This window comes from Tiliqua scincoides, chromosome 7 (genome assembly GCF_035046505.1).
Source record: "Tiliqua scincoides isolate rTilSci1 chromosome 7, rTilSci1.hap2, whole genome shotgun sequence".
Lineage (NCBI taxonomy): Eukaryota > Metazoa > Chordata > Lepidosauria > Squamata > Scincidae > Tiliqua > Tiliqua scincoides.
Genome location: NC_089827.1, coordinates 77581267 through 77608498, shown reverse-complemented (window position 1 = coordinate 77608498; position 27232 = coordinate 77581267). Strand labels below are relative to the sequence as shown.

At 41.3% G+C, this 27232-nt stretch overlaps 1 protein-coding gene across 1 annotated transcript in view; it reads right to left on the bottom strand.

The window, feature by feature from the left end:
* Window positions 1–27232, bottom strand: part of SRGAP1 (SLIT-ROBO Rho GTPase activating protein 1) — a 133285-nt gene that overhangs the window by 27949 nt on the left and 78104 nt on the right. The window contains exons 3-9 of the mRNA XM_066634383.1: window positions 26125–26287; window positions 21028–21090; window positions 12726–12908; window positions 7716–7844; window positions 1691–1912; window positions 792–893; window positions 81–278 (exon numbers count right to left, since the gene is read on the bottom strand). Coding sequence (XP_066490480.1) covers window positions 81–278; window positions 792–893; window positions 1691–1912; window positions 7716–7844; window positions 12726–12908; window positions 21028–21090; window positions 26125–26287 — 1060 coding nt within the window. The remainder of the gene's footprint in view (window positions 1–80; window positions 279–791; window positions 894–1690; window positions 1913–7715; window positions 7845–12725; window positions 12909–21027; window positions 21091–26124; window positions 26288–27232) is intronic.

The following is a 27232-nucleotide window of genomic DNA, read 5'->3' as shown; positions in this document are numbered from 1 at the left end:
TCCAAATATTCTATTTAAGCTTTAAGAATGTTAAATCAAATTTGGATTCTGTCACCCAGGTGGAAAAGCACCCAGCATACCATGAAATAGAACTGCTCTGTCTCCTGCTGGTTAGCTCTTCTCTTAGCAATGCTGGGTTTGCTCAGGTAGGTCTCAGAGACTGTTGATTTCACAGACTCAGTTGAGCGGCTGTGCTGGAAACACTCAGAAACATCATAGTCCTCAATGGTGACCATGTCCTGTATGGTCTGTAAAGTAGCTTCAGCCGTCTTCTTAACCTAGAGTTAACAAGTATTCCAGAATCATTACAGAAAGTAAAACTATTAAGTGAAGTTAATTATTTGATAAAATCACTAATAAAATTATGCAGAAGAAATCTTTTTTTATTGAAAAAATATGAGATTTCAATATGCTCTAGATGTAGCCCCTTCTTTCAAGTAATAAAAGCAGACACCAGCACCCTGCAAGAAATAACGTTACTTACATTAAGCACAAAATAACTATATTGATGCAAAATTCTTAATTGCCGGTCTTCAAGGAGCCAATTGCAAATCCCAAGATAATTACAATGGAAGGGTTTGAAACTGTCACTAAGGATCTAATATTTCCCCAAGCCCACAGATTGAACACATGGAATAAGGATGCCGCCCCCACAAATGATGCCCAGAAAGCCATGCTCAGGAGAGCTCAGTTCAGTAGAATCCCACCCTTACTCACATGTGAGAGTTTCTGACATTGCGAAGACAGCTACAGCACAGTTTTACCAGACCACAAGGAGAGGCAAAGCTTACCTCCTCGTTTTCAATCTTCAGCGTGGCCAGTCGAGACTGTAGCTGCTGGTATCTAAGCATAAGTTCCCCTTGGACTGGCTGCTGAGCACTGACCTGAGAAATCTAAGGAAGTAGATTTCAAAAAAGCAAGCAAGGAAGGACATCAACATACGCACTTTTGCTTCGGCCTAAATCCAACAAATCAGTACTGTAATTGTTAGGACACAGATGAAAATAAGTGATGCTGATTTATGGTGCTTTGAAAAATATTTATTTCAAGCGTACTGGTTGAACTGCTGGAAGTCACTTTCACCTTCAGAACTGCTTGAAGTACTGTAGCACAACAGCACAAGTCTGACCAAAGACCATGATGGGACACAAAAAACAAAGGTGTGTTGTAGCTGAACAGGATTCTACAATACCACTTCCAAGTCTTTGAAAAGTTTTCAACTGTTTACTCTTCGGCTATCACTATACTTTTGAATGTGTGTGGAGCTGCTCTAAGTGTCACAGAGCAGAAGAAGAATGATCTAAACTAACTTTCTGTTTCCCCTCCTTACATGATGAAAGCTATTTGGCCAAGCTGCAGAAAGTTACCAGTGTTGTGGCAGAATTCAACACGCAGTAATGAAGGGTTCATTTGGCATGGGATTTATTTAGAGTAGCGGGCAAATTAAGTTCTACAGAAAACATTCTCTCAATAGCATTCTTGGTGTAGTTTGTTGATCTTCTTGTATCTGCATGAATAATACTGCCCCTCAGTTTATCCTAACCAGACTTTTTGTTTGAGTGGATAAAAGCGAGAGGCTGACAGAAAGGAAATCACAGTTCACAACAGAGGGAAGTGCTCATCCAGGCACAAACAAAAATCCCTTTGGATTTTCTCCTTTCCTGCTTCTAAAGAGTCACCAGCTACTGACCTCATCGCCCATATGGGGCTGGAACTCAAATCTCATTGGAGGGCAAAAAGCTGTCGGATACATCTCCATGAATCTCTGCTTGTCACTTCGAGGCTCCAAATTGTCAACAGCATTCTCAATGATGTCCAGACCCTCATGTCGAGAGGTTTCAAGATTATATTCTGCAGAGAGATATGTTCTTAAGGCTCTGTTCAGGCTTGCGTGATATCCAAGATCGCAACACTAACAGAATATGAAAAAGAAAATATATCAGAAAGTAGACAGCAAATTCCAAAATCATTATCATTAAATACCAGTTGAGAATGGTAATCTGTCAGAATAAAACTTTATATGTGCTCTAGATTATAACAAGCTTTGCAAATGTTAATTAATCTTCACAACAGCAGCAATCTTAAAATATAGATTATTATTGCAGTCTGCAGATGGGAAAGAAGAAAACAAGAGACTTGGTACTAGAACAGGAGTAGTATTATAATAAATTGGTCTTTATATTATTTCAATTTTACTCCATTTTTTTTTAAAAAAACACCTTTTTTTGGAAAAAAAAATAATGCAAACAATATATAAGTGATTTCTAGTTTTGAGCAAGCTTAGCATTGAGAATGGGAAATTATTGTCTTGATCCTAACCATTAGTGCTGACATACATACTCACAATGCCAGAGTATGGGAGCAATCTCATAGAGCAGTGCTTCCCAAACTCCTTCAAGGGAGTTGGGAGCACTGTAAGTAGTTGCAGGGGAGGGAGGCTTATAGGCTTTTGAGGTTCTTGCTGTGGGATAATAGTATTCAAGAAAAACTTCTTTAAAAGCCATACTTTAAACTCCATTTAATCTATATTTAACTCATCCCTTTTAGCAAAGAGCACTTCATTTTCAGTCATGTCACACAGGAAATTACATTTTCATCACTTTTGCAAAACAGAGCTTTGGACTTGTCACTCAAACCACCTTCATACTGCAGAACTTCCCAACCTTTCAAACTAGATCTTAATAGGAGTTTAACAGTGCAGTGTGTTTCAGCTATTTCCTTCTTTCATTATGTGGAAAGAGCTGATTCACCCAGCTGATTATTTGACTGGAATGGCAAAAAATGGAGGACAATCAAAAAGCAGGTCAGTGCAGCTGCTTCCTTTCACGCATGTTAATTCCAATGAGAGCGCAGGGTCATTTAAAGTGAACAGCAGATGGAACACAAGGAAATGACTTCTTTTACAAAGTTGTTGTATTACTGTATCCATAAAATTGGGATGCATCTATAAAATGGGAATACCAATTTAATTTCCAACTCTTTTCAATAATTCTGTGACAAAATATCTTCTTGTTGTGACATGTGAAAACAATTACTTCATCGTGAAAACAATTACTGAAACTGAAGTATATACTACAGTTATTATTATCCCTTCTACCCTACCTTATTTCTAATTGCCAGTTATTAATCTCTCCTTCTGACCTGTACAGATAGTATAGGGAAGGCCGTGATGCAGGCATTAGATCTACAACATGCTCTAGATAGGGTAGCACGTCCTCTGAAAGAGCATGTCTGCAGCCTGGGAGTCTTCCTGGATCAGCAGTTGTCCCTGGAGGGCCAGCTGGCCATTGCACCTTTGCCCAGTTTTGACTGGTGTTTCGGCCTGGACATTCCCTATGGTCTTCAGACAGGGACCTGCTTAGGATACTGACACCATCAGAAACCAAGGGGGTAGTGGCAGGATGCGGGGCCTTTTCAGTTGGGGCACCACATTTCTGTAAAGTCTGAGGATGGCTGCCACTTTGCATGATTTCCGGGTAGGTGCAAAAAACATGCCAATTCCACTTGGCATTTCAGGAGGGAGGGAGCTCTTAGGGAATCCTTTTAAAACTAACACCTACAGGTCTTGGTTGCCGTATTTTTTGTTGTTGCTATTTTTACATTCTTAATTGCATCTGTGTCATTTTAATTGCTTTTAATTTTAAGTTTTTTACTTAAATGTTTTATTATTGTATTTTATTATATTTTATGTTGTGAACCACTTTATGTAGCGGAAAAATGGTATACTTTTAAACAAATTATAGAATGCAAGGTTCACCTCATGTTGTTTCAAGTATACTGCACAGATGTTTTAAATGTACTACTAAAAAGTAAATTTCTTGCATATAGTTCTCATTCTGCATCAAATATTTAAGAAACTTAATAGAGGGAAGGAATAGCTGACATTCTTATCTCACAATATATATATATATCTGCACAATAGAACTAAACACTGAACCTAAGATTGCATCTGACTTTTGCCCCTCCAGTTACTAAATTGTAAAAAAGTTGTGATGCAGAAAGGACTGAAGTGCTATACCGGGGCGTCAAGCATAAGGCCAAGGGGCAGGATGTGATCCAGAAAGCTTTTGATCCAGCCCATGGGCTCTCCCAGCACCACCCTCAGGTGCTCTCAGCTGCTGAGCTGGGCTGAGATGTCACTGCTAAAGGGCTGCTCGCATAACTGGGATCTCCCGTATCTTGAAAATATGATCAAGATTTTTATATTTTCTCTTCTCTAATTTGCAGCTGAGTTTCTAAGTGAAAAAGTGCTTATCTCTGGCCATGACCTGCTTATTGACATCACTTCAGTCCCTCAGCAGGCATCATGAAAGCTATTTCGCCCACTGTATGAAATGAGTTTGACACCCCTGTGCTATACAGTGCAATCCTATGCTTTCCTACTCAAAAGTCCCATCGCATTTAACAGGACTTACATTACATTAAAAGTACAGTCCCCTGCTTGTCCACTCAGAAACCACTCTCACTGTCTTTCAATGGATAAACTTTACAGGGAAATATGCATAGGATTGCAGTTGGGCAGCCCAATCCTAACTAGGACTAGGCATTTATGACACAGCTGACTGTGGGCAGTATATGCAGAGAGTTGTCAGCGGCCATTTTAGATCCATGGCCACAAATGTTGGTGACACTGGTGGTCTCCTATTGCTGCCAGCTACCTCTGGCACAGGTTAGTTGGCACCGGGGGTGGAGAATGGCTAGAGTGGGTATAATGGGGCAGGGAGGGGGACGAACGGGAGTATCTGAGTAGGGGTGGGTGGGCAGGAGGCAGAATGGGAGAGGGAGGGGATGGGTTTAAAATGGATTTCAGAAGCAGCCCATGTCGCAAGTTGGGATTTGAGGAGAATCGCAGCTCTTGACAAGACCACGGGCCTAGGCTACTGAATTAAACACGGCAGTTCAGCTAATTCCAGTTTTTTAAGCTTGAGTTTATATCAGAACCTTAGATAAGAGCCATAAATACCATCAGAAGTTTGGAGTGTTAGGCAGTTATCCAAGACAAAGAGATGAATATTTAAACAAGAAGTTTATGTTTATCACAGGGGAATAGAAAGGAACAAATAAGCAAAGACACTTGCTAAAATGCTTTTTAAAGGTTGCAGCTCTAGCTCTGTACTCTTTTGTAACAGATGTTACGGTTAGGAACAGGCTGCAGAGTTTATCTGAGTTGCGGTACAAGATTAGAAGTTCAATTTTCCATGCATCATAATTTGTATGTTTCTCACTAGAATGATGCTTTCTCAGTAGAATGACTTTCTGTCTCCAGTGTCTGTGGAGATCCCTTTCCTCCATTAAAATGTAAAGCTCCTTAACATTGAAGCTCTAACTCCCCTTCTGCTATGGGACTCCAATCAATGTATCAAATTACAGTTAGTCAACTCTAGAGTCCTGCCAAAACCCAATTCCACCATGGAAAATGTTATGTTTCAACCAAACATGGATACTTCCTTTCTAAGCAGACATTCATCTAAAACCAATTAGCTTACTGCTGCATCAAAGGCTTACATAATCTGTTCCTAGACAGTGAGCAAGAGACAGTAAACAATTCTCTTGGCGGAGATCTGAAGAAAGAAAATACACAGTGGCCTTTATTAGCAGATAAAAAGAGCAACCGTTTGAATATCATTCATCTTAAATGGGAAAGGAACTTCAAATGGAAGGCTCATTTACTGCTTGGTGATACACCATATGCTTTGTATATACAAAGTCCCATGTTCTCTCTACTGATAGTGCATTTTCTTTAGTTTGCTCTGAAAACCATTCAAGTTAAAAGGTTTTCGCAGAAAATGTTTGGAAAAACCCTTAAGTTGTTTCTCAATTTTTTTCAAGAAATCCTGGAAAAGTGGATGAAGTATGGCCCTCCACCAGCCAGTCCCAGGGCCTAGGAGAGGGGGGTAAAGGGGATAATTTGTACCTGGGCCCAGGGTCAAAAAGTGGGCCCAGGAGCCAAAAGAGGGGGCCCAGAAATTTCCTGGCATCTTACATTTTCCTACCTACTCAGAATTGTTGCCTGCACGGGATGCTGGGGACACTACCACAAGCCTGCGGCTACAGCAACTTGCAAGCCATCTGTGCTGGGCCGAGGAATGCATACATGCCAGTCCTTAACGCAGAGTCAAATCTGGGAGGAAACTGGACTGCTACAGTAGCTCTTTGGCGTGTTTGATCTGCTTACCGTGAAAGAGTGTTGAGGAGCTCAGGGACACAGCTGCAGGACTACAGCTGCTGCAGAAGCAAGTTTTGGTGCACACAGGACATTTTCCATTCTAGTGTGAGCCTAAATACAATGATGCTAATTTTCTGTATGATTTTCTATATTTAAAAGATTTTAGAGAGGCTTAGGAGTGCCAATGCCAATGCCACACGGGTGGGTATACCTGTGCCACACAGGTGCCACACGGGTGGGTATACCTGTGCTCCAAAGACTTGGCAGCTGTCACCACCTCCCTCCACCCTGTTTTGCCCCTCCCTGCCCCTATTCTGCTTGCCCATCACCATGCTCCCCCACTGTTTCACCCCTCCCCCTTTGCAAAGGGACCCTAAAGAAACGTTGCACCCCTGATAAAATTCCTCTCAGAGGCCCTGGCCAGTCCTCCTTCCCACAACAGAAACCACAGTTTTGAGAATCAGGATGGACGGGTAACCAGCAATAAGAAAGCCTCACTGGAGACAGGTGACATCTGGTATCCGCTTATCACCATCATTTCCTGCTGAGGACCTTAGAATTTGTAGGGTTTTTTGTATTTCAGTCTTTCCATTGTGAATTAACCCCCACCACCATTTTCTCTGGGATTTCTAAGTTAAAGGAATATGAGACAGAAAGGCTGGGTAATTATTGCTGCATTAGGACTTTGATGATGCTAGTAAGAGTCGACAATTATGGGCTCGATGAGTTGTAGTTATAGTTCAGTGAAAGATGGCTATTTATATCCTAATCTGATAGGTGTTGGAAAGTCAAATCTTCTTTGAAGATATAATACAAAATAAACAGACAAGCCACTTTCCTTCCTTGACAGCTGAAGTTCAGCTCAACAAATATCCATTCTTCCCATTTGACTACAGAATGTAGTATGGTAGAGGGCCATACTTCATCCAATTTTGATTCAGTATAAATGGTTTTAATGCCAGAAGTATTTGTTAGCAAAGGTAGCATGCCTAGCTGTCCAGCAATTTTTAACTGCGAAAGGTCCACAGGTGTGCTGTTGGAGTTTGAAGCACAGTGGTTGAAAAATGATGAAAATTTTTTCAGGTTCTGTGGCTCTGTTTGCATGGAAACTGTAGCAAAGAACAATCTGTTCCTCTTCCCCCTTTGTGTTGGAAGAGGGACAGACAATTCGTAACTACAGAAAGTCGCCCTACAAACAGGGCCATAGAAGCCGGGAGAGTCTCCTGGAAGCCAGAAGTGACATCACAAGAGGTGAAGGCCATAGGAGCTCAGTGTGCCACAAGAAGAAAAATACTGAAAATCACTTTCTTAGATTAACAGTCTGCAACTGAGCATACTACTACATCCCATATTCAAATAATCCCTCCCTAAAGACTTTAATGGCATGATATGTATTCTATAATAGATCTTCAAAATAGACAAGAAATCAGCAAGTTCCATTACAGCTGTGATTAATACAGCACTGATTATACTCTTACTGGAAATGAAAAGCACCAAGAAAGGCCAAACACAATTCCTAGACATAAGACTTGCATGAACATCAACTTACGTCAATCAGATCAGAAAGGTCATGAATATAGTACTTGAAAACGGAAGCATTGGTTGCTTCAAGGGTTAGCAGATACTCATTTCTGGCTTTAATGGATTTCAGCTTGTTTTCAGAATATTTTGCTTGGCGCTGCAAAAAAAATAACGTTAACATGGTGAAAAATGCTTTAATTACCTCAACTTAATCATGCAATGAATTATAAATTTCATATATAAATTTGAGGGCAGACTTCCCTCAAATGAGGAGGCTGGTTAGAAGGAGGTTGAAAGGGAGGGTAAAAAGAGTCCAATCTCTCCAGAGTGCATGGAGGCTGCTTAAAACAACAGTAATAGAGGCCCAGCAGAGGTGTATACCGCAAAGAAAGAAGGGTTCCACTAAATCCAGGAGGGTGCCCGCATGGCTAACCAGCCAAGTTAGAGAGGCTGTGAAGGGCAAGGAAGCTTCCTTCCGTAAATGGAAGTCTTGCCCTAATGAGGAGAATAAAAAGGAACATAAACTGTTGCAAAAGAAATGTAAGAAGGTGATACTAGAGGCCAAGCGAGACTATGAGGAACGCATGGCCAGCAACATTAAGGGGAATAATAAAAGCTTCTTCAAATATGTTAGAAGCAGGAAACCCGCCAGAGAAGCGGTTGGCCCTCTGGATGGTGAGGGAGGGAAAGGGGAGATAAAAGGAGACTTAGAGATGGCAGAGAAATTAAATGAGTTCTTTGCATCTGTCTTCACGGCAGAAGACCTCGGGCAGATACCGCTGCCCGAACGGCCCCTCCTGACCAAGGAGTTAAGTCAGACAGAGGTTAAAAGAGAAGTTGTTTCAGACCTCATTGATAAATTAAAGATCACCGGGCCCTGATGGCATCCACCCAAGAGTTATTAAGGAATTGAAGAATGAAGTTGCAGACCTCTTGACTAAGGTATGCAACTTGTCCCTCAAAACGGCCATGGTGCCAGAAGATTGGAGGATAGCAAATGTCATGCCTATTTTTAAAAAGGGAAAGAGGGGGGACCCGGGAAACTATAGGCCGGTCAGCCTAACATCAATACCGGGTAAGATGGTGGAATGCCTCATCAAAGGTAGGATCTCAAAACACAAACAGGCCTTGCTGAGGGAGAGTCAGCATGGCTTCTGTAAGGGTAAGTCTTGCCTCACAAACCTTATAGAATTCTTTGAAAAGGTCAACAGGCATGTGGATGCGGGAGAACCCGTGGACATTATATATCTGGACTTTCAGAAGGCGTTTGACACGGTCCCTCACCAAAGGCTACTGAAAAAACTCCACAGTCAGGGAATTAGAGGACAGGTCCTCTCGTGGATTGAGAACTGGTTGGAGGCCAGGAAGCAGAGAGAGGGTGTCAATGGGCAATTTTCACAATGGAGAGAGGTGAAAAGCGGTGTGCCCCAAGGATCTGTCCTGGGACTTGTGCTTTTCAACCTCTTCATAAATGACCTGGAGACAGGGTTGAGCAGTGAAGTGGCTAAGTTTGCAGACGACACCAAACTTTTCCGAGTGGTGAAGACCAGAAGTGATTGTGAGGAGCTCCAAAAGGATCTCTCCAGACTGGCAGAATGGGCAGCAAAATGGCAGATGCGCTTCAATGTCAGTAAGTGTAAAGTCATGCACATTGGGGCAAAAAATCAAAACTTTAGATATAGGCTGGTGGGTTCTGAGCTGTCTGTGACAGATCAGGAGAGAGATCTTGGGGTGGTGGTGGACAGGTCGATGAAAGTATCAACCCAATGTGCGGCGGCAGTGAAGAAGGCCAATTCTATGCTTGGGATCATTAGGAAGGGTATTGAGAACAAAACGGCTAGTATTATAATGCCGTTGTACAAATCTATGGTAAGGCCACACCTGGAGTATTGTGTCCAGTTCTGGTCGCCGCATCTCAAAAAAGACATAGTGGAAATGGAAAAGGTGCAAAAGAGAGCGACTAAGATGATTATGGGGCTGGGGCACCTTCCTTATGAGGAAAGGCTACGGCGTTTGGGCCTCTTCAGCCTATAAAAGAGACCCCTGAGGGGGGACATGATTGAGACACACAAAATTATGCAGGGGATGGACAGAGTGGATAGGGAGATGCTCTTTACACTCTCACATAATACCAGAACCAGGGGACATCCACTAAAACTGAGTGTTGGGCGGGTTAGGACAGACAAAAGAAAATATTTCTTTACTCAGCGTGTGGTCGGTCTGTGGAACTCCTTGCCACAGGATGTGGTGCTGGCGTCTAGCCTAGATGCCTTTAAAAGGGGATTGGACAAGTTTCTGGAGGAAAAATCCATTATGGGGTACAAGCCATGATGTGTATGCGCAACCTCCTGATTTTAGAAATGGGTTATGTCAGAATGCCAGATGCAAGGGAGGGCACCAGGATGAGGTCTCTTGTTATCTGGTGTGCTCCCTGGGGCATTTGGTGGACCGCTGTGAGATACAGGAAGCTGGACTAGATGGGCCTATGGCCTGATCCAGTGGGGCTGTTCTTATGTAAATGTAGGAGGGTGTTTCAGAAAGTTAACAGAAAATGACTGCACGCTCAAGATGAAAAAGAAATTGCGCTTACTTTCCAAAATACCCTCACACTTACTTTCAAGTTTCTGTTATGTAGGCTTGAAAAAAATACAAGAATACTTGGTTCATCCCATATGAGATACAAGGTCCAAACATGATGTAGACTAATTATGTTGATGTATTTTATTTTGCAGAACATTTACTTCTATATAATGCTTTATTTATTTATTACAGATACAGGTAAGGAAAATTGGATAGACTTAGGGCTAGGACTACATAGGTTACACACGAGGGTAGTGGCCATCGATTACAACAAACATTAATCCAAACGAAATTAATAATCAATACAAAAATTATCATATTCTTTAACCCAACTGGTTAATACTTTAACATTCCATATTTTTCCTCTAACCTTATCTATCCCATCATAAAAAAAACACTTCAAACTTTTACTTATACACTCTTCTTACCACTAAACTAGTCTCTAAAATAAAATCTTTCTTATCTGATTCTTAATTTCTAATATGACATCTAAAAAAGAAGTCTCCGATTACCATTGTATTACCTCCTTCAATATCTCTTATAACATTATACATCATTTTCCATAACTATCCAATCAAAAAGGCTTCAAATTTTTACTTGTAAACTCTTCTTACCACTAAACTAACCTCTAAAATACAATCTCTTATCTGATTCTTAATTTCTAATATCACATCTAAAAACAAATATCTCCAATTACAATAATATTATACTTCGCTTATCCACCACATATTTATTAATCCAAAATACGGGTTTAATATTTTCTCCAAAATAGACTTCTATAATTTATTTTATTTACCTTCTATTTTATAAAATAACCCTTTTATTTGTCTTAATACCACTATATTTTACACAATACTTATATTCCAAAATTGCAGTTCCATCTAATTTATTTCATATATTTACCACTTTAATTTTCACAATACTTATATTCCAAATTCCCTTTTCATCCACTTTAGTTTAATCTAATTAATAAAATATTTATCTTAATACCACTTAATTTCCACAATATTTATATTTCAAATTTTCATTTACATCTATTTTAATTTAATATGTTTAAAAAAAAAATTCTATTTATTATTCAACCATTTGCCCTTCTTCTTATTGTTTACTTTGTACTCTATCTTATTGGTGTTCCCTCTTAGTCCTCCTACTGATTCTTCCACTTCTTCTTTTTCTTCTTAAGTCCCCCCCTCTGTTTTTCTTTCTTCTTTTTCATTCCGTTATTCTTGAATTCAATCCATAAATTCTTCCTCTTCTTGAGACAGCTTGCTCTCTGAACATTTCGTCTTTTTTTCTTCCTTAAGATTCCCAGTTATAACAATTGCTTCTTCCATCTCGTGTCCCATTTCAAAATACTCCACTTCTTTAACTTCACCTGACATCTGATCCATTCTTTTTTCTTCTCTATTGTTTATAATCTGTTCCCGCGAGTTTACAAGGGAGGAGCTTATTTGCCCAATTTGTTCAGAGAGTTCTCTGACTTGTTGCTCCATTTCTCTTCTAAAATCCATCAGAAAGTCCACCAACAAAGCCTGGCTTTCATGATCATCTTTTAGATTTTCAAAAGCCATTTTTATCAACACCAACTCGAGCCACTTCCTGCAGGGCTACTTTCTAATTTTGTATCCAGGGCTACTTTCCAAATTTTTATATCCAAAAAAAGTCAATCAAATCCACAGTCAAATTAGGTTAGTATGCCTTTAAATGACCAAAAGAAAAAAAAATTCAAGCCTCTTGCTGAGAAACCGAAACCGAAGCCAGCAGTGTCCAGGCTTAAATAAAGGCTTTTTGCTGGGAAAATGAAGGTAGACTTTATTTCCTTCGTTGAAGATTACTTATTTATTTCTCTTCGGTACATACCATTAAAAAAAATATAATCTTGTACTTACTCCAGCAGGGGAAATACCAATTCACCTATTCCCCCCCTGGGTGGCTAACGGCCAGCGTGAATAATCTTGAATTATCTCCTCCTCCTCCAGACTTCTTACTTACAGTTCTCAGTAAAACTTTTTAACGAGCCAAATTCACTCAGTCTTAATAGCTTTTTTTGCTGCAATGTTGTTGTATCTAGGCCGTGGGAGGACGGGTTTTCAGCTCTCCGAGCTTCTCAAAGATGTCGCCCGGGATAGATATGCTTCAGCACAGAGCAAAACAGAGAGAAATCCTTGAAATTGCCTGTTTCTAAGGACCCCCCGTTCAAGCTCTCAGCTCTTCGTACCGTCTTCCTGGCACCGAAGTGTGCCTTAGTTGTTTAGGCACATGAAAACATATCTATTTCACAGTCTCTTCGGGAACCCCCAAAGTTCACTGCAACTTCGCTGAAAGTTAGCTCCCAGAACATTTACTTCTAAATACAGTACACATATTCTGTACAAGCCTAGGCCCCTACCCTCCGAGGAGGACTGGAGCTCTATTGTGGTGACTGGAAATGACTGATGGACTATGAAACCCGTCTTACCTTTTCCTTCATTTTTTCCATTTTCCTCACAGAGCTCCATCGCTGGTGCCGTTCTTCCAGCCGCATATGAAAAACAGGATCTCCTGACCTGCTAATTTGCTTTTCTTCTTGCTTCTCAGCCTCCTTCAGTTTGCTTTCCGCACTGATGCTCTCTGTATGATACATATGGTATGTTTTCATGACCTATGACAGAAAAAGTTCAAGGTGAGCTCAGGGAAAATGAAGAAAACCTTTCCTACTTCCAGGATACCATACAGTGTTTCAATGTATTGCCTGATCTATTTCTAGGGTTCAGGGTAGGTTACAGTACAGGGGCAGGAGGTCTGGTCTAGAGGGTAGAGCCTCCGTCTGCCTAAAGATAACATCCACAAGGTCGCCAGTTCGAGGCCACCGGCACTGTGCGACTTTGGAGTAGCTGACAAGCTGAAGCCGAGCAATTCCATCTGCTATGAGCGTGAGAGGATGGAGGCCAGAATGTGAAGCCAGATTGGAATGAAACACCTTGAATGTAGTCGTTCTTGAAAGAAAGAAACTTCTTTGAAATTGTAAAAATCCCTAGTTAATAAGGGATTTAATAAAGCCTGCCTGTGTAAACCGCCTTGAATAAAGTCTTGAATAAAGACCAAGAAAGGCGGTATATAAATACCTGCTGCTGCTGCTGCTGCTGCTGCTGCTGCTGTTATTATTATTATTATTATTATTATTATTATTATTATTATTATTATTATATTTTAAAAGAATAAACAAAGTGTTAAATAAAAGCCTTTATAGGCTTAAACAACAATGAATGTCTCTAAAGGAAAAGAAATTCAATCATTGTAGGGCACAGAGAATATTTCTCTACCTATAACTTGATCAGGAAGGTGCTTTTGGTTGATCTCCCAAATGGTAGAGATTTGAACTGTTCAACAGAAATGAAATGCAGGCTGCCCATTTTCACTACTGGGAGTATAACAGTGGTTCCCAAACTTTTTCGGGCTAACGCCCCCTTGAGGCCCAGGAAAAATTCCTAGCACCCCCCATCTCTTTGCTTAATAGTCTACTGCAAATTCAAAACAAGTAATACAACACTATAAAAAAAAAGCGTATGTATTTGACAAATAAATCTAGTAAACAGTATTTACAGTTAAATATATAACATTTAACATTTTTAATAAATAACATTTTTAAAAAGCTAAATTTGCATCTCTTCTGCAACTATGTTGTCTTCACAAGTTTAATGGGATGGATGTATCTGGTGTAGGGATATCAGCTTATCAACATCTGGCTGGAAAGAACTAAGGAAAAGTCTTAGATCCCCACGTTCAATAATGTTCAGTCTGTTTCTTTGCTTGGAAAGTAGGTAGGCGACTGCACTGAAGCCTCGCTCCACTAAATATGATGTAGGGAAAGCAATGAAGTACATCTTAACTTTGTTCCACAGTGCAGGGTATCGGCCAAAAAATTTTTTTTGTAACCAAAAGTCTTGATATGACTGTTTGAACTTTGGCCTGAGCTCAATGTCATTTTGGAGTGAAATAAGTTCTTCCTCTACCATTCCTGTTTCATCATTGCCGATATCTAGGAATGGATTTATCACCCAGTCTGGTATCTGAAGCAAAAAAAGATCCTGAAATCTATCAGACATGTTTCTGTGCAACTCATCCAGGTGTGCACAATACACTTGTAGGTAATCGTCTGGTATGCTTTTCTCCTCCAATTCAGAGAGGCTCGGAAACTGAAAGGGCTCACGACGGGCTATGTTACGTCTGAACAACTGTAACTTCGAGCGAAACGTGGAGAGAACAGATTTGACTTTGATAAGGCTAATCTCATTTCCTTGCAGTTGCAGATTAACTTCGTTAAACTTTGTGAATACATCAGACAAGTAGGCGGTATCATGCTTGATGTTTCTTAGTTCATCAGAGAGAACAGGATTGTTGGAAGAATTCAACAACTGTTCCAAAAACTGAATAGAAACGTCTCAGGCAGTTTCCCTTTGACAGCTTCTTCTGTGTGCAACAACACTTCTGTGTTGCAACAACTTCTTCTGCAACACTTCTGTGTTGCAACTTCTGTGTGCAACAACAAATGTTCAAACTCTTCATCGTTCTCAATGCAGAGCTGTCGAAACAATCGAGAATTGAGAGCATGTGCCTTAATTTTATTTATCGCTTTGATAATAGTGTTTAATGATTCGTGAAGTCGACTGCTTAGGTTTTTTGCGATCAAATGTTGCCTGTGAATTACACAGTGGACTGTAAACACACCAGGTACAGCTTTTTTCAAGAAACTGATGAAGCCACGGTAACGACCTGTCATCGCAGGTGCCCCATCTGTTGCACAAGCAAGAATGTTGGTAAGCGGGATATCTTTCTCCTTGGAAAAAAGTCTCAACAACACGAAATACTGACTCCCCTTTTGTATCTGTTTCTAGTTGTCTTGCAAATAACAGCTCTTGAACCAAACTTTCATCTTTGACAAAACGAACATAAGCAAGAAGCAAAGATTGATTGCCTGGAAGAAAGGACTCATCTAATTGTAAACCAAATTCTATTGTTCTAAGCATGTTGCACAATGTGTCTTCAATATTTTCAGCCATTTCATCCACTCTTCTTTGAACAGAGTTATCACTGAGTGGAATAGCTTTAATAATTTGTTCGGGTGACTTGTGTAGAACTGTGCGCAGAACCTCACTGACTGCTGGCAGAATAAGCTGTTCCCCAATTGTATGAGGCTTACCAGATCTAGCAATTAGCAATGAGATGCAGTGATGACGCAAACCATCACTGGATTGCTGTGAAGTGCTAGCAAACATATTTACAATATTTTTCCTTTTCTGTAATTGTTCCCGAAGTGACTGAAAATATGCTAAGGTTTTGTCTGCTTTATCAGAGTGCATTTTCTTCAAATGCTGTAGGAGCCTGGAAGGTTTCATGGCTTCATTTGAAAAAACTCCCTCACACAGTAGGCACATTGGTTGCTGCTCGTTATTTGGTGCTGGTACAAATCCATATTTCAGATATTCCACACTGTATTGCCTACACTTCTTTTTTGTTTGCTGTGTTGGAGCCATATTTTATTCTGGAACAAGAATATGCAAATTCTTTGCAAAGCACGCACTCACTATTTGCAGCAAACTTTGCAACCAACCTTCTCTGCAGAGTCTGCAGAAGTCTCCAGCAGGCCAAGTCAAGAAACACCTGTGCAAATCACACACCACTATTTGCAGCAAACTTTGCAACCAACCTTCTCTGCAGAGTCTGCAGAAGTCTCCAGCAGGCCAAGTCAAAAAACACCTGTGCAAATCACACACCACTACTTGCAGCAAACTTTGCAACCAACCTTTTTGCATCCAGCATCAACCATCTTGTATATGTATAAATTTATAAATAAATATGTATAAATATATTGCATATATTTTTTATCTTGGGGCGGGAGGGTGCATGCATGACGGGATTTTCTTTGGGGCAGTGCAGGCAGATCCAGAGGGGTTGGGGGGCAAGACTAGTTAGGCTGCAATCCAAGCCACTTCATTTCAGGGGGCTTACTTCTGAGTAGACACAACTGGGATGGGGCTCAGACTGGGAGATAGAGGCTGCAGGTGCAGGGGGGATTGGGAGGGGGAGATTGCTGGGCTGGGGGCGAGCCCAACTGAGTAATGGACCTTACTTATGAGTAGACACAAGTAGGATGAGTAATGTTTTTAACGTAATGTATTGAGGTTGCAACCCTTAAGACACTTTCTTGGGCGTAAGTCCCATTGAATATAATGGAACTTACTTCTGAGTAGACAGCCTCAGGATTGCACACTTATACTTCCTTCTCCTCTTTTACCTGGATATCAATGGAGAAGGCTGCTGCTGAGCTGTGTTGGTCCCAGGCAGGCAGGCAGGCAGGCAGCACAACTCCGCTGCAGAGGCTGTGGTGGCGATGGCAGGCACACGGCACAGGCAAGCAGCTGTGGCCACACAGGCAGCAGGCAGGCACCACGACCAGCGCTGAGGCTGTGGCCACACAAGCAGGGAGGCAGGCGGCAAAGCGGCGCAGGGGAAGAGCACTCACGAGGCTGTTGCCTCAGAAGTCTGGAGTGCTCTGAGCGGTGAGGGGGGAGGAGCCTCCTTCTCCCGCTCATTGACTCCAGGCAGAGAAAAACAAATCAGAGGCGCAAGGACAAAGCGCGCCAAATTCAAACACTGGCTGCCTGGAACCCCTTTTTTTTGGTGGCGGCCAGCGTTTTTCACCTGGCCTGACCTGTCACTGCCCCCTATCGCCCACTTTGTCCCCATCGCCCCCCTAACGCCCATTTTACTTTCAACGCCCCTTGGATCTTTCCAACGCCCTCTGGGGGCGCTAGCGCCCACTATGAAAATCACTGGAGTATAATATTTCTCTACGTTTAAAGTGGCAATAGATACTCTTTTTGACACAATGTAACAGTGTTTGAGTTCCCGCAAAGCACCTAGCAAGGAGGAACGGTCTTCCTCCCCTACTCTAAAATGTTCAAGCAAGTCCTCTTAGAATAACACACCTGTAAGCTACTCCTCTGAAGTCCTGGAAGTAGTGAAAACTCTCCCTGCTGTGGCACAGGGGCTTGCCAATCCAGAAACAGCACAGTGACTGAAGGTGATAGATGTCCTTCAGGGTAAGTAAGGGGTCCTTTTTGAAAAATCCATACACTGGCTTTTTTTAAAAACAGAGATGCAGTGTTTGTGGGTGGGGGGTAGAGTCTAAAGGAGTATTAAAACAGGTTTTTAATTTGTAAAGACAGCATCCAATCAACCATAAACCGTAAAAAGGTAAAAGATGTCAATAAAGCAGATTCCTACAGAAGGCTCTGTAACACAACATCTTTGAATCTTGCTGTGCATCTGGGCACAAACAATGACCACCAACGGGAGTAAATAATCTTAAGACACAGTGCTGAATGGTGAAACACAGTAAAATTGGAACAGACTTCTGGTAAGGGAGGTAAGTCAAGAAGGTGTTGGACGTGTTTGTAAAAAGCCAGAACTACAAGCATAGCAAAAGGAAGCACATGCATGAAAGTATTTCACACATTCAACATATTAATATGACATACTGCATTTTAACTCAGTGTTAAACACCTGATTCTTTTCAGAAAATGTTTTGAATTCTAATATAATAAAGAACGACATAAAGTTGTAGAAATCTTAGGCTTTCTTTAATTTTAATACACCAAACTGAAAAGGATGAAATATACCTTGGGTAGATGTACCAAGAAGAGCCTTTGAGAAGAACCTATTTCATAATTTCCAGAACTCAGGGCATCAATTAAATTTTAACAGTTCATTCCTGGAGTCTCTGCTCCATTCCCCATTTCAGAATCAACCCAGTCTTTTGACTAACCTCTGCAGGCCAAACCTCCAGCATTTGTTCCTGCTTGTTCATTGTCTCAAATCTGATCATGTCTACAGCAGTAAAGCCAAATGCACTTGCATGGAAATAAAATCCCCTGAAATGACTTAATATCATGTACTGTGCATGGTACAATATCTCCAGTGTGCGGTGGCCACTGTATTTCTGCAAGATCAGATCAACCAGACATACAAAGACAGTGTTCTGATATCCAGTGAGATTGTGTGTGGGGGGGGAGGGGTCTTGAAAAACTCATCTATCAGGAACACAGATATAACCAAAGCTGCCTTTCTAACAGCAGTGTCCCAACAAGCCTTTGTGGGCTTTAAATAAAGAAAGATCTAGATTTTGGAGATGTTGTTCATTTCATCTGCATGTCTCACAATACTGAAGCTTTTTATGCTGAGCATGCTACAAAATCACTTTGTAGTTCATCTCAAAGGCTGGAAATCTGGGATTCAAAGAGACCTGGACTTCCAACTGCTTAAAGCACCTTTGAGTACAAGCAGTTATTTTTCAAAATCAAAAAGGCTTTTCATGCTCTGATACCTTCTCAACAGTAGGGGGGAAGTGTTTTAGACTTCAGTGAACTCTTCTCCTAGGACCCAGACCTCTGTCATAAACATATGGCATTCATAATCTATTGGTTTCAACAGCTTTGTTAAAATATACTCATGTAATGGCATGACACCTATTTTCAGATAATGAAGTGGCTGAAAATGAGTTGCCAACATTGACAGGAAATAAACAACTGTTCTTGGGGGATTAACAAACCATGTGTTACTTCCAATTTCATTTTGCACACATTCAAATCAGAACTTTGATTTAACCAGTTGTCCAAAAACGTGATGGAAGTCCAAACCTATACAATAATAGTGCCTACTACTATTAGTGTCTACTAATATTATGTATGGATTTTAAAATCCTAAGGGTTTTGGGGAGGGGGTTTTCAAGTTCTCCTTGATTTATGAATATCAACTTTGAACAGTTGAACAGACGTATAAACAGAAGTATTACTAACTGAACTCATATTTCACAGAAGTAAAAACAGCCAGGAATTAATCTGATGAAGTATTTAGGTTTCCCCTTGATTTGCTCTAATGGACTTTTAGCTATCACACACACACTAACTTTATAACCAAATCCTATCCACTGGTGTATCTCCACGTACCCTGACGGTGTAGAAGTCTGCCTGCTGAAGGACATGCCACTGATGCTGGCCCAACGCCAGAAAAATGCTGTGCCATTGTAGATCAGATTCATTTGGATGCTGACACAACTCTTCTGGGAGGAGACTGGGGTGTGACGTGGAAGGGACACGGCAGGAATGAGGAGGAGTCAACTTACACCATAATCTAACCTCCTTTCAGATGATGGATGTGACCCCAACACTGGAAGAACACTATGCCAATGACAGAGCTGGCACAGCCCCACAGGAACAACACTGAAGGGTAAAACAGTAGAAAATTGCACCTCCCACTATCCCCACCCCAACCACTTTATTACAACAGCGCATAGGTGCTCAGTCATCACATTCTGCAGCCACCCAATAGTTTTCAAGGCAGTCCCAAGCAGAATGCATTGCAGTGTTCTCTTCTCTGTGTGGCCAAGTAGCTATTCTACTGGGTGAGTGTTATGTTACATAAGATGACATATTAAAGCAATATGGCTTTATCATACAATTATAACAATTTTCTCTGCTCCTAATAAGCAATTCTGTGCACAGCCTTAGATCACCATGATTATTCTATAGTTGTAAACACCTTCCACCCTTTTGTACAAGCACAATTTTGCAGTAAACACCCAAGATTCACTCAGATGATTCAATCCTGCTATTACTTGTCTAGACAGAACAATTTAACCAGTAGAAATGCCAATGTAATTTTTCCCAAACAGAAAAAACCATGTAGCTATGTAACATGTAGAATCATATATTTCAGAAAAAAAATTTGTCAGTTCACAAGGGACTGAAAAAGCACATCAAACAATGTAAATGGAATGCAAACCCTTCCAGCTGGGGGCTCAATCAAATTCAATCCAGCTCTGACCAAAACCACCCCTTGAGTGCTTTTACTGTGTCAACACAAGGGCCCTGTCCTGTTTGCAGTGCAGGTGCATGCAGGTCAGACACACTGTACGTATCACAAACCTGAAGAATACGTTAGACAGACACGTTTAAGTGAATGCAAACTTACCATGCAACTAGCTCATCCTTTTCTCTATAGCAGTATTTTGTTCATCTTTGCTCAACTTCTTATTCCATCAAGAATTTGTTTCAACAAGTTGCACATGCAACCACAAACCCCAGCAGCCTTCTCAAATAATTCATTACCCAACCACGCATCCATTTTGCATTTCATCAGCATCCTCAAATCTACTTCTATAAATAATCCCAATAGTAAATAGATCCTCAAATATCAAAAGGACCAGTCAGAGGGCTCATGGCACTACATTGCTAAGATCTCTACTAATGGCTAGAATAAGCCGCCTTGTGGCACAAAGCATGGAAGTCTTTCTTCTGCTTCCACTGAAGTCAATGAAAAGCTCCTATTGACACGGCTGTAATTCAGAAAGCCAGACATGTGTTTAAGGCCAGGTGCTGTGAAAAACATGAAGCCCAACTATATTATTCTAGATACATAAAGTCACAAATTACAATGAACCAGCTAAATGCATTAAGTATACTAGACAAGTCAAGACACCTCTAAATTCTAGCTAAGCACATGGTGGATGTTACAAAGACAAGTCAGTCTTAATTGTCTTCCAGAAGTTTTAGAAGAATGTCTCTCCTAAGGCTACTTTAACAATCTTATTTGTGTAGATGTTGTCACGGAACTAAAACACAGTATTATGCCACAGGATGTTGACTCAAAACAATGTTAATATGTATTAATGGATTTTCAATGAAACATTCTTGCAACCAAATCCAAATCAATATGCTTACCGTATAAAGCTCATTAAGAACCCTCATTAAATCCTCATGAAGCTGGAATGCAATCTCTTTGCTCTGTAATTAAAAAGAACTTATTAGGCAATAGTCACTTAAAACTAGAGCTGAGCTGCAACAGACCACAGTTTTCACTGAAGCTTCTCTGCAAGACAAAGAAGTGCTCCTCCACGTGATTTTTCACTCTCCCTTGTGAAAGGGAGAAGAATTAATCGAAGAGATGCTGGAGAAGGAAACGTGGTCCTTTTGCTGAGCCAACTGGGCAGATGCTCTTCGCTATGCCGCAGTTAACTAAACCATCAGAACACAGCAAGACAGAGAGTGTCAATTAGGTTGTCTCACTAATGGGGTCATGTCCCCCCCCTAGAGTATCCATTCAGTACAAAGGCACTGAGGCTTTGTATACTTTTGGTGACATCACCACACTGTGGCTAAGCGACATTGTGATGTCACATCCACTATGTGATCCCTGATTAGCTAGAATCACTCAGATCCACATGGAAGAAGGGCAACGTTTTAATACAAAATGTATAATATCAACTCAGTGTTGCAGAATGTGATGACAGTGCCCACTGCACCTTACACTTGTCACTTATTGCTTGCAAAGTGATATATTGGCCCTACTCAGACACTGCCTGGGAACAGGAATATATGCATACCATGGTTCAAACATTTCCCCTTCACATGTTAAGGGAGGAAGAAGTCTTCTTATCTTGGTTTAAAGCAACCATGATGGGTGAACCTGGCTTGTTCTTGCCAGAGTTTAAAAACGAATCAGAATATGGAACACTGGTTAATCTCTGTTGTGCATGACATCTGAATTGTGCCATTAATTCCAAAAGGGTAGATAAAAGCAGTTGGCTATTGCAAACAAACAAAAAAAGACTTGTGGTACCTTGAAAACTTAACATATTCTGCATAAACTTTCAGGAATTAGTCTTCACTTTATCAAGTGCATGCTGCGGTATCATCAGTTGGTATGTGTGCCAACTGTGACAATTATATGTCATATCAAAGTCAAACTTTAAATGGACTTCTAGGATATTATGTCTTGAATAGCAAAATTAATTTTGGCTCCAGAAGGACTTCTTCAAGCACTGATACAAGCTTTCTCAATAGGACCCTGAATGGTATCTCAGTATCTTTCAACTTTGGTATATGAAAAAATGTACCATGTACACTTCACACTGCTGACCCCAACATCTGATTTAAAGAACTACCTTTTTCTTTTCTTTCTAGATCTTTCCCGAATAATGCCTTGACACGGAAATCTGGTGCCTAAGAACTTCAAAGACAATTTACTTGTCGGCAGAAAATGAAAAGTGCATAGCCTTCTAGTGTGTATTTATATGGGAATATTGCATTCAATTAACGTCTCCTTGAGCCTGTACATGGTTTGAAAGCTCAAGCAGAAATGACCTTCTGTTAAAACACTTTTTAGGGAGTTTTTTAAATATGATCTAAAAGCTTTTATGAACATCTATTTGGCAATCCTGTTGAAAAGCAAATGCTAGTGTTTCCAGTTAATTGGATCCTACAGCTACTGAACACCTCACAGCATATTTGGCTGGATAACAAATGAAAGGAGCATCTCTCTCCTCAGACCCTGATCAGAGACAAATTTAATTATTTTTTTAAGAGAGAAATGTTTATCACTAACATAGAATTAATGGTGCCACTGTGGTAAACATCTTAATTGAAAGAAGAGCTTATTCTAATTAAATTAAAATGTGAAGGGATTAAATAGCTGTTTTATCTCCCTCACCAAGAAACATTGAACGTTTTAACCGAAAAATTAGTACTAAATGTGTGCTAAAAGCTATTGTGCAATGTAGCTTTTAATTCAATTTAAACATGTATTATTTTTACTATTTTGCACAGGATAGATATTCCAAAACGCCATTAGGAATTTTGTAATCAGAAAGACAGATGGCACAAGCAACATGAATTTGAACTCAACCATGTTGCAGAATTTTACAAGTGGCTGAAAAGAGAGTGTTGCGTGTCGTAGAGGCTGATCCTCTGACAGCAGGACAGAGGCAGGAAAGCCCAGTGGAAATAACCAAACAGCGCCCCTTTAGCTGTCTTGAGTATAAAAATGGAAAGCCAAAAATACCCTTAAAAACTAGGTTATGGTTAAATGACTGATGGACATATCGCCAGCTAAAAATACTTCTTTAGTTCAGAGACCACAGATTCCCAAAAAGACAGCAGAATGATTCAACACTACAAGGCACGAATGCTTGTGATATGGTGTGCAAAGGTCTCTGTGACCTTGCAGTAGTTTTGCAATGAACACAATTAATAGCTACTACTGTATATCTGTTAAGCACAAAATAAGCAAAATAATGGCCCACTCAGGTATTTTTCTCATACATTTATCTCTATTCTTTTTTAATTGGTATGTGTAGAAGTTACAGTGGATGTCAGATATAAAACTTTACACTTTGATGTGCAGAGGCAGTGAACCATAGGACTTAAGACCTGCTATCAGGCTCCCAGAGCAACTGATCCCTCTTGATGTGATACTGAGGGCCCAATCCTATCCAACTTTCCAGTGTTGATGCAGCTGTGCCAATGGGTCATATGCTGCGTCCTGTGGTGGGGGTGGCTGTCACAGAGGTCTCCTCAAGGTAAGGGACTGTTTGTTCCCTTACCTCAGAGCTGCACTGCGGCTGCATCAGCACTGAAAAGTTGAATAGGATTGGGCTAAATGGAACAGAAAATAAGATGCCAATCTGCAGGGTAGTTTAGTATCAGGCTGCTCACAGGTTAAATAAGTCTATAGCTTCAAATCTCTATAGTGATTCACCTATTTAAACACACTATGATCACTAGGTTAATAAAATATACAAAATACAAGTAGACTTAAATCTTACATACAAAATATAAGATTTAGATCCCCTTCCTCCTCTGTAAGCCTGCTACTCTGCTACGGGTCTCCTCAGGCCCACGCCAGCAAAATCTCTGGTGCAAGTCCAAGGAGAGAAAGCGGGCACAGAAGCTGCAAAAAGGAAGGACCGAATCTGGTCTGTGCCATTGCCACTGGATTCACCCCTCCAGCAGCCTCCCTGTTTCCTGTTCCTCTCCTCTCCCCTGCCACTGCCTTACCTGCACCAGCAGGTCCAGCGACAGACAGGGAGTGCTGTCATTACCTCCACCAAGTCATTGCCACCCTGCGTGGTCTTCTGTCTCCTCCAAGCTCTTAAAGGGACATCCCTAGATAACTAGATTGCCTTCACTAAGCCTGCAGGCTCTTCTTTCTCCTTCCACGTTGTTAAGGGGACATCATTACTTATGTGAGGATAATTAAATTAATGGTTCAAAAGGGGTATAGGCGCTGTGTTATGGATTGTTATGAAAGGATATGGGGGGAGGGATGGTTTTGCCAAACCACTGCCTGAATCTCTCCCAGTATTGCTGTGCCACCCCCAATTCTGCCAACCATACTTCCCAAATTATGCATCTTCCTAGTGGCGTGAGCACGTGAGGTCCATTTGTCTGCCTGCATGGACAGCATGCGTGCTTCCTTGGCATCCAGCACTGCCATCTCTGCTGCTTCCCCTAATGCCCACAGAGGGAATGATGAACTCCTAGCATTCTATCCAATGGCCATGAGAGAAAGTGGTAGAAAAGGAGACAGAAGCACAGGATGGTGAGTGACAGAGGTGAGCCCCTTGGCCCCACCTGTTTCACTTACCTCACTCTCTCCTGGTGTCCAGCACTGTTGCTGCCACTACTGCCTCTAATGGCCACGGATGGATTGCTGAGCTCCCAGCATTCCTTCTGCTGGCCATTGGCAGAGGTGGAGGGAATAGTTGTGGTTCTGAATGCCAAAGCAGAGAGGTAAGCACTAACCCTCCTCCTCTCATGCGTACACACACACTTGAAGAGAATGCAGTTGCTTCCGACTCCATGGAGGCAGCAGGCTGGGAGAGGCTGCAGATGGGCAAGGGGTACCCCCCAATTTGCTGCCTTCTGCAACTTGTCACCTGATGTAAAGTTTACAAAGTGCACTAGCCCATTTCTGCCCAGCCCACAGGTGTACACATTTTATCCCTGTTGTGTATGCAATGTTGGGCAGAAATGGCTTGCCCTTGCAAGTGAGGATACTACTTTATGTATGCTCTATAGACCCTATCCCCATCTTATTCCATTGTTTCTTGTGGGAGAAAATTATACCAATATAGGCACAGATGTACATGAGGTCCCCATTAACTCCTATTTACATTATTTATTTGGGGGAAATTCCCATTTATAAGTCCAAGCTTTCCAGTTCCTCACCCCCCACATAAATATATATCGCGCAGGGTTGGAGGTGGCTTTGGCGCAACTCAGGGCAAGAAGTTACTTTTCCCCTTACCCTGAGCATTGCCCCATCCACTGTATTGGGGCTACTTGGATCTGTGCCAGCTAAATTGCTGGCGCAGATTCGAGCATCCTGGTGTTAGGCTGGGCTGCTTGGGAAGGTGGTTAGGATTCAGCCTAAGTGCCAGAGACTGGTCCAACCCCACTCCCGGGCCCAGTCCACTCGCTGCCCTCCCTTCCTCCACCCACCCCAGAAAGCCCATGAAACGTCCTCCTCCCACCCTTCCCAAATGCCAGCTCACTCGAAACTCCCACACCAGCTGGTGCGCACTTACCTTTGCTGGGGCTTGCTCTGGCGCAGGGAGGCCAGCAAGCATCCTTGTGTTGGCATCCCCAACCCCCATGGTGACAAGAATGTGCTTTACGGCATGCTCACAACACCTGTATGCTGGCACAAGCCACTTGCACCAGCTTAAGTGCTATCTAGGATTGAGCTCTAAATGTATGACCTCTTTCCCCCTTTACTGCAGATAACACAAACCTCTTAATACAAATGTTTGTTTCATTTACCCTTCCTATATTTAAAGAGTATGTTCTTGAAAGCCCCATCACAGAAAGCACTTTCCTCGCTACCTTTACAGTAAGAAATGTCACCAGGGAGTTTGTAATATGCTGAAGTAGGATAAGTTATTACATTACAAAGTTTCCTGCAGAGTATTCATTTAAAATTTATGCCTTCCGACACTTCCATCTCCATATAAAATCTGAAAAATCATAACAAAGTACCTTCTTGAACATCCTGGTGGAATCTTCACTGATCTGCATAAATCGCATGATGACATTGTTCAGGTAGATATCGCTTAGAGTTGCATGATCTTTGCTCTCCCGTCTCACTTGGTTGAGGAGTAAATACCAACAATTTACTGGAGACAGCAGGTTCTGGTCTTTCCTAGTAAATGCACATATTGGATATAATATGTGTGTTTGACATACCTTCCTGCAGCAGGCATATTACCAGTTTCAAACAGAGACATGGCCACAATATGATTGTACATTAAAGAACTACTGGTTTTAATGAACATATTCAGGCTCTGATGAGATTCTGTAACACCCTTAATCACACTTCAGCGTTCACAACCAAAATGGCTGAAGAATGATCGGTAGCTTCCTAGTATTATATCAGCAACTATTTTATGGGTGGATGGGGAGACGGTTCTTACTCCATTTAGTTACTTCTGAACCCTTGTCATGAATATGTACATGTTAGGCCTAGGTTAGCATGTAGAGCCTGAACCAAACTAAGTAACAGAGAAGTGGCTAGCAGTTCCTGGCTGCAAGAATGTGAGTAAACAAACAAAAAGATTGTTGTCTCTCCTTTGCTAGCCAGAAAGGACAGACAACAAGAATTACAACCCATTGGAATGTAGCACCTTTGCAGACAGAAAGGTGCCCTATCAAGCTGATGAAGTGCAGCTGTGGATCTCCAGTTGGAAAGGGTAAGAACTAGGAGGGCTGGCAACCAGACCCACTTCGAGAAGGTTCTGTCCTCAAAAGTTCTGATTGGACAGTCTAATAAGTATGAAGTCACCTCAGTACTATTAGCATAAGAAGTATAATAATGAGTGCCCAAGGGGTGTGTCCGCTTTTTCTTGGGCAGAGTTTTTGGGTGCAACATCCTGCACGCTGTGAGCTCCACTGTCCACCATGGGCATCTGGCCTCACAGGTAGCCTGGAGCTAAGAGATCTACAAGAGTAACTGACTCTGGTGAGAGATAGGGATTAATAGAGATAGCCAGCTAGTTTTATTATTTTATTGCAGATATGTTTCCTAGATGTTTATGCCTCTAGCATTTGCTGCCTTACTGTAACTTTATGTAACCTTATGTACTTAATA